Source organism: Perna viridis, chromosome 9, assembly GCF_037379345.1.
Source record: "Perna viridis isolate PV_CMFRI_1.1 ecotype Kerala chromosome 9, ASM3737934v1, whole genome shotgun sequence".
NCBI classification, from domain to species: Eukaryota; Metazoa; Mollusca; class Bivalvia; order Mytilida; family Mytilidae; genus Perna; species Perna viridis.
The window spans coordinates 20,508,835-20,519,059 of NC_142453.1; the positions used below are offsets into that span (position 1 = coordinate 20,508,835).

Here is a 10,225-nt window from a genome sequence, read left to right on the forward strand (position 1 = left end):
GGGTGCATATGGCTACAAATTGCTTGTAAAAGGGTGAGAAGAAGAGTTTTCTCTCTCACCATTGCTTTCTTACCACAACACATCAGCCTGTTTTAAGAGTATTTTTGCTGAAATGTCTCCTGTTTTCAGATTTGCATTCCAGTACAACCCTGCATTACAGCCTAGAGCTATCATTGTGTTCGGTTGTATCAGTAAAACTGTAACAGACTCAGAAGTCAAACAACTGCTCAAAATTATGATGAAGGTTTGTAATATTGCTATTTAAGGGAGATAATTCCAGTTTTAGGGCCATTTATTCCCTAATTAATTAAGGCTTGTGGAAGATTTTTTTTGTTTAGGTTTGATAGTCTTACTTTGAAAATGGTATATGGCATCCATGAACATATTGTAGAATTATTTTTATTGCAAGCATAAATTTTCAGTGTGCTATTTTTTTTTCATTTTCATGGAACACAATTTTTTTTTATTTGAAAAGACCTTTTTTGTTAGTAATGAATTTTAAATTGATTGATGAAACTTTGAACACCATAAAAAGTGAACAAAACATACACATTGTTATGAAACAAAATCCAGAAAAAAATAAACATAAACAGCATTTTGGACTGGGGTAAATTATGTATAAATTTGCTTGTTCGAATATTGCACCATAGGTAAAGGGGTTTTCAGACTAATCTTGAACACAGCTTATATTTCTTTGTGTTTTGTAGGCATTAGAATCGTTTACAGATTTAGTGTTAATAGAAGCCATAGTCATGTGTCTGACCAGGTTACAACCTTTACTGAGATCTGTAAGTACATGTACTGTACTTAGGCTAAGGATCATCCTTTAGTCTGACCAGGTTACAACCTTTACTGAGATCTGTAAGTACATGTACTGTACTTAGGCTAAGGATCATCCTTTAGTCTGACCAGTATACAACCTTTACTGAGATCTGTAAGTACATGTACTGTACTCAGGCTTAGGGATCATCCTTTATTCTGACCAGTATACAACCTTTACTGAGGTCTGTAAGTACATGTACTTTACTCAGGCTTAGAGATCATTCTTTGTTCTGACCAGGTAACAACTTTACTGACATCAGTAAGTACATGTAGATACTGCTGTACTCAGGCTAAGGGATCATTCTTTAGTCTGACCAGGTTACAACCTTTACTGAGATCAGTAAGTACATGTAGATACTGCTGTACTCAGGCCTAGGGATCATCCTATAATCGTTTATTTCTAGTGTTAGATCTTTTGGTAGACAGTCCAGAAGTACTCATAACAGTAAATAAACAAAATAGAACATAGAATCACTGAGAGCCTGATTTCAATCTGACAGCGAGTGACAGCCAGTTGGATTTATGGATTTAGTGCAGGCAAAATGACCCAGTAGCTCTCAATGAGAACAAAAATGTGGTTGTAGTGTAAGGTAGTTTCATACAATATGGAACACTCTGCCCACAGACCAATCATCCCAAGTTTACTAGAACTTGTGTTGTCATTGATAAGGCCACTCTAACTTAAGGAGGTAGACCTGGGGTAAGGGACATAAGTCTTGAAATCAGGCATATGTTTGTATCCTATTCAATTTCATTTGAAATAGAATGAAATCAATCCAAGTTACTAAGATGCTTAGAAGAGATAGATGTAAAATGCTTTACACAAACGTTTCAATGATTTAGGGTTATGTCCTTTACCCTAGGTCTACCTCTTTAAAACTTGTTCTTTTACAGGTTAAACCTGTCTTAATTGATAAAACTAACTAACATTGACAAAAACGTTAAGCTTATTAGAGATCTTACCTTATCTTGCTGCATGATGACTGATATAAACAACTACAAAAATTGAAGTGAATGATTACAAATACGCTGCTACCTATGATGCTTTTAGAAGTTCAAAGTTTTTTTAGTTTTAGCCATATGCATTGAACCTGAACTTTCTTTAAGATAATTTTGCACATAATTCAAATCTTTTCATAGGATTCTCCTATCCATAAGTTCCTGTTTTGGGTAGCGATATCTGTTCTACAGTTAGACGAGTTGTCTCTGTATGCGGCAGGATTGGCTTTGTTAGAACAGAACTTACACACACTAGATAACATGGGGTTATTTGATGTTAAGGTTTGTATTAAAGATACATGTTGTACTAGAATTGTCTGATAGTCATAGCTGTGTTTGTATAATGTATTATTTATCATAAAATACCAAATACAATTTTCGCTATTTTGCACAGTGGACAGAAATAACAATAAATGGTAAAAACAACATTTGTTTTTAATACTTTGTAATGCTAAGAGAATTTCAAACCGTGAAAAATGATATCCATGAAAAAGTTCACTTTAGAAAATCTCCAAAATATTAGTTACCATGAAAATGAATATGTTTAAAGTATTTATGGAACTATGGTAAAATTGTGACATTACATGACATTATTATTAAATATATTTATAGTAAAAAAAAATGCTTCTATAATTACAGCCGTTAGAGGCAATTATGATGGAGACAAGAGAACCTTTAGAATGGCATTTTAAACAGTTAGACCATGCTATGGGACTTAGTTTTAAGGCTAACTTCAACTTTGCTCTGGTTGGGCATTTACTCAAAGGTGAGAGATTTTTCTTCAAGAATTAATGCCAGGATTATTCAAGATTTGAGGTTCAGGGATGTTAACATAAGCAATTACCAATAGGGGTGAAAGTGATGGAAAAAGCATGATTGCTTGCCAAAATGTTTCATTTTTTTTCTGTTTAAGGAATTTGTATCTTAAAAGTGTGGATAATCAAGATTTCATGCAAAAAATTGCAGTTGTTCTGATGAACGAGGAGAATGTTCCCTCTGCCATTTCACAGTTCTGTAAATTTTAATTTTGAATAAATCAGATGTCTGTCTGTCTAGGTGCAATTTATGATGACAAAAATTTCACACTATATCCATGCCTGGTATTCTCTTGATTTCAAAACCATTTCTTTGTTATAACAGGATTTAGACATCCACAACCAACAACTGTCTCAAGAACGATACGGGTCCTTAATCAACTGTTATCCATAACAGTCAAGCCAACCAACAGGTGAGTAATGTTTTAAGGTCATAATTTAGGTTATTACAGCAACCCCAATCAGCTGTTATCCATAACAGTTAAGTCAACCAACAGGTAAGTAGTGTCTTAAGGTCATAAATTAGGTCTTCCTTAGCAATAACTTCAACCCAACCAACAGGTGAGTATTGTCTTAAGGTCATCTATAAGGTCATTACAGTGTGTCCTTTATCAGCTGTTATCCATTATGGCTAAACTAACCAACAGGTGAGCAGTGTCATAGTAATGAATACAGTGTCTTTAACCATTTGTTATTATCTTTCAAATGAGCCAAGTCAGTAGTATCTTAAGGTCATAAAATGGGTCATAACAGTGTACTGATTCATATCAACCAACTGATGAGTAGTATCAGAGGTCATTAATTAGGTCATCACAGGGACTCAGTTGGTTGATATCAGTTAAAGCCAACCTGAATAATTGTTCAGTATTATCTGAAGTCATAATTTAGGTAATTATAGAGGCACTTATCAGCTGATTTCAGTAAAACTGTGGCAAGGGCATTAAAATCCCACATCATCATAGCCAACCTAGTCAATGGGTCGGAATAGTTATACATTGGTAATTGAAATTAATACAGCATCATTGAGAGTCAAGAGACGACAAAAATTATTCAAGAAAACAAGAACTTTACTAACCAATTAAACTTAAAAAAAAAATAGAAGAAACTCACAAATATGAGCGATCTAAAAAACAAACACATGGTATTAGTATTTTTGCATATGCTCTGTTTATTTTTTTTTTCTTTTACTAGAGATAAATTTGAAGTTACACCACAGACTGTGCCATATCTAGCTGGTAGGTATAGTTAAACAATCTGAGTGAAGTGATAGGATCATTAAAATTGGTATCCCAATAACAGAAATTCATTCACAGTATTCATTTTCAAATTCTAGGTATTGAACTCTGAATGTATAAAATTTAAAAACCCAATTTTACCAATCATTTCTTTTTTAGTCAAATATTATCATTCTGCATTACTTTTTATCAAAATTCAGATTGTTCAGAAAATATTTTTTTTCTTCTTTCTCTGCAGCCCTAGTGTCTGTATCTGAGGAAGTCCGGAGTAGGTGCCACCTCAAACACAGAATCAGTCAGTACATGATGACAGAATCTCCCTCTAGTGACAGCCTCAATTCAGAAATCCCTCAAATGTCTACAACACCAGGTGGCAGTTCAAACAGTTCATCAGGGTCAGGTCAATCAATCCCGTCAACCCCTGCTCCACCAGCTCCCCCTACAGTACCTCAGAACCAGAATAATACTCTACCAATGGCTACACCGACACCCAAACGGCAGAAGAGTTGGGATTTGTTAGACCAGTCGGCCATGAATACTGCCAGAGGCATGCAGAAAGGAAATGCTCATTTAGCTCAAGCTCAAGTAAGAATTTCACACACTGTTGATAGTGTATTTTGTAATACAGCATAATAGTGTTTTCTCAAATGAGATGTATATGACTAGTGAAATGTTCAACAAAATCATGTTTAGAATATTCCTCATGTCAGATTGGAAATATTTATGACATTTCTGAATTTTTCAGCAAGCCAATAGTCCCAAAGTATGCTGGAGAAGTTTAGACAGTGAACCAGCCAGACCTCCATTATCAAAAACAAACCGCAGTAGTTCGATGCCATTACCATGCTCTAAAAAAGATGGAAAATCTGGACTGGCAGTGAGGGTGGGGCGTGGCTCAGTATCAAATGAAAATAATGTGTTATTAGATCCTGATGTTCTCACAGATTATCCTACACAAGTCTTAGTTTTAACTGTTCTGGTAAGTGTATATTGTATAGGTACATGTACTTTTATTTACTGTTATCAGTTTTCTTGGTTTCATTAAGGAGATAGACTTAGGTTAAGGGACATAACTCTTGAAATCAGTGAAAAATGTTTGTATTGTATTCAATTTCATCACAGCCTATCAAACATTCATTTGAAACAATGAAATAATCCAAGTTACTTTGATGCTTACATGAGATTTATGTAAAATTGTTTACACAAACATACCAATGATTTGTCAGAGTGTAAGAGTTTTGTACTTTAATCTAGGTCTACCTTCTTAAACTTTGTGAGGTGGTTGAGTTATGAATTCCCACATTACAATTTTAAGTTTTCAATAGAAATTTTGCATTTGGTTGGAAAAATTAGTTCTTCAACAGTATATTAAGTTTCCTGTCTATCATGACAAGTGAAAATAATTTATTTATTGTTTCATTAGGCATAATGTACGAGTACTAATTGTTCACAGTAAACATTCATTTTAGTTTTATGTATTGTGTCTAAACGACATATGTAGACATGTTAAAATACACATATATATTACTGCACAACCTTGTCAATTGTTCATATTTATAGGCTACCCTTGTCAGAAATACAACAGATGAAAATGAGGCTAGAATTCTGTATGAGTATCTTGCAGAAGCTTCCGTTGTGTTCCCAAAAGTTTTCCCGGTGATGTAAGTAGTAGACATATTTTTTTTTTTTAAACATATTTTTATCTTTAAACATGAAAAAAGTAGCTCTGAATTTAATTGATTAGGGGCGTGTCAATATTTTTTTATCCATTGAGATATAACAAAATTATTTTAACCAATCAGATTATAGTATTTATCTCAAATTCATTTATTTTTTATTGTTTGCAAAAAAAAAGAAAAAGGTATAAAATATTTTTATTGAATTTTTACACGATACTGTGGATCATATAAAACAGGCCAAGTTTCATAACTACATATTTATCAAGAATGTATCATTGGGTTTAGGTTAGAGTTTATGTAAATACAAGAACGTGTAATTGCTGAACAGACTGAGGTTAGACTAAAATTTGGGTAAATTCAAGATTTCATGAAAAAAAAAACATACATTTTTGTCCATGTTTGGATGAGGGTGTGGGTTTAGGTTATGGGGAAATGCCCCCTCAGGCCTTCTTGAATCTGCTACTGATTATGTTCTGTTTGGGCCAAGAAAAAATACATGCCTGTTTACAGGTACATTTAATAAAAATATAGGGTAGGTAGGTAGGTAGTTAAAATCATTTTATTTTTTAAAATTATTTTACATTGACACTTACAGGAGGATTTCTTTACTTAAAAAATGCTTTCATCAACATAATACCAATAAAATGTGCTAGAGCAGACAAGAAAATAGTGTAGGTAGGATAAGCTTAAACAGTCAAGTTTTTTTTTTTCTTTTGCCTTATCAAAATTGAGTAAGTTAACATGAATTATATATGTGTTTCTTTCCAGTCATTCTCTGCTAGATGCCAAGATTAACAATGTTTTATCCCTGTGTCATGATCAAGCTATCCTTAATGCTGTGCAGAGTATTATACAGAATATGATAGCATGTGAAGATGTATCACAACAGCAGCTGTCATATTTACAGAGTAAGTTATATTTAAAGTAGTGTGACCTAAGGAGCTTGTTTTACTTTGAATACTTTTATTACTGCCATAAATATTTTGAGGGGTAATTAGCCATTGAAGACTGAAGTAGAAGGACCATTAATTTTTTAAATAAATATTAGAGTTGACCGAACTCAGAAAAGTGTGCCAATAATATTGATATGGAATGATGTTTTCATGTCACAGAATCACAAGAACATTTCATATACAGTAAATGCAATAACTTTTTATAATGAATATGGAGTTGTCTTAAATAAAAAATGTAGATAGTATTTACTTGGAATGACTTTTCATGTCAAAGAATCTTACATTGCATATAGTTTATTCTGTCTCTGTAGAAGTTTCTCTCGACAAAATATCAGCAAAAAAAACCCCAAAGCCTCAGCAATGGGATGGTTCTATTATGTCAAAACCCACAAACATGGCCCAAATATGAACACATAAAATAGAGACAATCTATTTACACATTTTATTGAACCAAATTAAAAGATTACACATAAAAACCAAAGATAATAGAAACAAGACGTCACACAAAAAACTAAAGCACTAGTAATATGAACTCACGAAAATACCAGGAAGTGACATCAGGTGCTCTGGTAGGGTAAGCTTGCCCTGCTCCGCCAGTGGCACCTTTTACAAATATAAAGCAAGATATTTTATAGAATTAACTTTTAAAGGGTTTTTCTTAAACAGGTATTGGCTTTGGTGGACTGTGGAGATTTGCAGGTACATTTACCAAGGTGAGCACATTCTAATTAAGGTAGTTTATTTTTTTTTTTAATTTGAAAAGCTATGCTTTTTATCTTTAAAATTTTTCTTGAAAATTCAGAATCATAGCAAATGCTTGGTTTTAGAAAGAAAGGAGATATTTGCATTTAAACATCTTACTGTTTTTAAAGCAATACAGTGAAGTACAAAGATTAAACAATTTATTTTTTTCAGTCTGCACCAAGTGATACGGCAGAACTACTTGTGAACTGTCTGGAAGCCATGATGATGGAGAACTGTCTCCCTGGAGACGACCTTGACATTTTAAATCCATATCCAAGTTCATTGGGAATCTCATCAAATCTGAATCTATCAAGTTCCATGTCAAGTCTGAGTGTCAGTAGCATGCATTCACCAACAGACAAGGAGACTGTTGATAAAAATGGTGCCGCAGGCGGTAATCGTATGAGACATGGATCGGCTAATAACATCCAATCAAAGAACAGGACAGGGAGTTTTAAACGGAAAGACAGTAAAAAGAAGTCGAGTATTGACCCGATAGAATGAATATATACCTGTTGTCAAGGGTAACGTCTTGATGTTCATTATTTGTCTTTCATTCCGTTGTTAAATATGAGGCCCACAATTAGGGATTATATTATTTAATATATATAGGAGATTTTAAAGATGAAAGAGACTCAGATGAATGTAGCTTGGTTGTGTACTGAGGTTATTGGGTTAATCATGAAAAGACCCTTAAGTTTTAGCTTTATTCATCATTAATTGGTGACATAGGCCTACTGTGTCAGTTCCAATTAATACTTCCATTTCTGAACAAGCTATTTAGGAATGGTGTAATCTGTGCCAACTTTTCTCCAAGTTCTGTATCATTAGAAGACACTTGTAAATGAGACAAAAACAGTGTGAAAATATTGGCAGAGTGGTTGGCATGACAACAGACCTGTTTTTTTGTCATAAAACTTAACTCCCCAGGTTTTTTTTTATTTCAAATTTAACCATAATAGTTCTATTAATGTGTGATTTCTATTTTTTTGCCAAATCTGCATTGTTGTTGGCACCCAATATCATGTCTCTGTGTGCTAACACTGTATGATAGTACTGCCATCATTAACGCTAAAAGGGATGTTTATTAACGTTTTCAATGATCAGTTATTTTGTCCCTGACAGAGCTTGTACATTCTCAATTTTTATACCCCTGCTCAATGAGTGGACGGTATATTGGAATCACCTTGTCTGTCCATCACTCCGTCCATTCTTCTGTCTGAGTTTTGTCAAATTATCTTGGCTCCCAATGGATAGATTGATTTCAAATTTTATGTGTGGCTTCATTTATATTGGACGTACATTGTAAGTGATTATGGTTGCTGTACAATATCTACATCCTATTTTATTGGACTTTGCCATTTTAAGATGTATGGAATTTTGTCACAAAAATCTTGGCTTCCAATGGATGGATTGATTTCAAATTTATTAGGTGGGGCATATATTGTAAACAATGTTGGTTGTTGTTTATTATCGATTTCCTGTACAAGAAGAGGGTATGCCTCGCATCACAAAATATGCAACTTTATGTTCAAAGTGTACGTTAAACTCTCATTTATTTATGAAACTTGTTTTACACACTTAAAAAAAGGAAAGTTCAAGAATTCTAAGAAAAAATAACTATTGCTAAATTATTGTGAGTTCCAAAGACAGGGATCTACCTTCTTTGTGATCTGTAAAAAGTTTTTTCATAATTGTTGACATGAACACTGATTTTATTGTTACTCCTATAAAGTAATGCTCTTAAAGGTCTGTCTACAAATGCTAAATGGAAAGTTATTTGAAAATAATGTTTAAAACAATTTGTTAAACTATATCCTGCCAAGTTCTATAAAATAGCAAATTTTGCTTGTTGTTATAATTAGATGTTTTAAACATATTATTCTCCCAATTGTGGGCCTCTCTTTCAGTTTGTTAGTGCTACAAAGTTAAGTATGAAGATGTGTGAGAGTTGGTATTGTTTTTAAGAAAAATGTGTGTGGTTTGAGGCAGAACGAGGGGTTAATTAAAGTGATTACATAAGTGGTTGATATGGATTTATAAAAGTCTGAAATTAACCGATAGTTAATAACACATTTGGTTTGGATAATTTAGGTGGAAAGGAGATGATCTTCTGAATCCTGTGGTTCCTATTTCTAACGAATGTAACTAAACAAATTTATTTCACAAGTGTTGAATCAGTCACTATTAAAAGCCTGACAAAATACATTGCAACTAACCATCAGGTTAATTTCATAGAAGTTGTAACTGAACATTGCCATTAGGATGAAATCCCTTAGTTTTGGGAGATTTTCCAGATTCCACTGCATTCATTTAATTTTGCAAAATGTTCTTTCACAAATTAAGTAGCTAAATTTTGTTAATATATACAACAGCTACTAAGTGAGGTTGTGTTTTGAAGATAGAGTTGTGAGGACATAAGGTATAGTTTGAAAGTTGATCAGAATGAATCTAGAAACATGACTTTATTGGTTGAAATGAAAATGGATGTTATCTTGTTGCCTGGTTAAATGGTGTGCTATTTGGAACTGAAATCCAGTTTTAGAAAATATGGGGTGACTTGGGAATGGGGGAATGAAACAGCCACTAGACTGCAGGGGTATTGGGATGTAGGGGAAAGAAACGATCCTATTACGTAAGCCATAGTTTATTGTTGTCTTTCATTATTGTCTATTTTATTGAAGTTGTTGTATGATTAAAATAATACAAAACAATAATGTGTCATACTTTGCCAAAAACTATCAATTAAAAATGTCTAGTACCAACTTATAATCTTTAGCATGCAAATTAAAGTAAACAGGTAACAATTATTAAACAAAGTTAAATATAACCATATAAAGATCTTTCTTTATTTCACCACTTCTACATTTTTAGCATCATTTTGTTTTTAATGTAATCTCCATATATAACCCTAAACTAAAATATACGTGATAATCTTCCTGCATGGAACAAAAAACCAAAATTGACTAGATATGATT

The 10,225-nt window shown here is 33.0% G+C and overlaps 1 protein-coding gene across 5 annotated transcripts in view; it reads left to right on the forward strand.

Moving 5' to 3' along the window:
* The window catches only part of LOC148607259 (neurofibromin-like), a 58,408-nt gene extending 48,444 nt beyond the window's left edge, over positions 1–9,964 (forward strand). For all 5 annotated transcript variants that reach the window (XM_088545767.1, XM_088545765.1, XM_088545766.1 and 2 more), the window contains 12 exons: positions 130–244; positions 708–788; positions 1,963–2,103; positions 2,461–2,587; positions 2,962–3,049; positions 3,828–3,871; positions 4,110–4,456; positions 4,617–4,850; positions 5,432–5,532; positions 6,319–6,458; positions 7,170–7,216; positions 7,419–9,964. In XM_088545767.1, coding sequence (XP_088401893.1) covers positions 130–244; positions 708–788; positions 1,963–2,103; positions 2,461–2,587; positions 2,962–3,049; positions 3,828–3,871; positions 4,110–4,456; positions 4,617–4,850; positions 5,432–5,532; positions 6,319–6,458; positions 7,170–7,216; positions 7,419–7,751 — 1,798 coding nt within the window. In that variant the 3' untranslated portion in view covers positions 7,752–9,964. The remainder of the gene's footprint in view (positions 1–129; positions 245–707; positions 789–1,962; positions 2,104–2,460; positions 2,588–2,961; positions 3,050–3,827; positions 3,872–4,109; positions 4,457–4,616; positions 4,851–5,431; positions 5,533–6,318; positions 6,459–7,169; positions 7,217–7,418) is intronic.
* Positions 9,965–10,225: the final 261 nt, after the last annotated feature.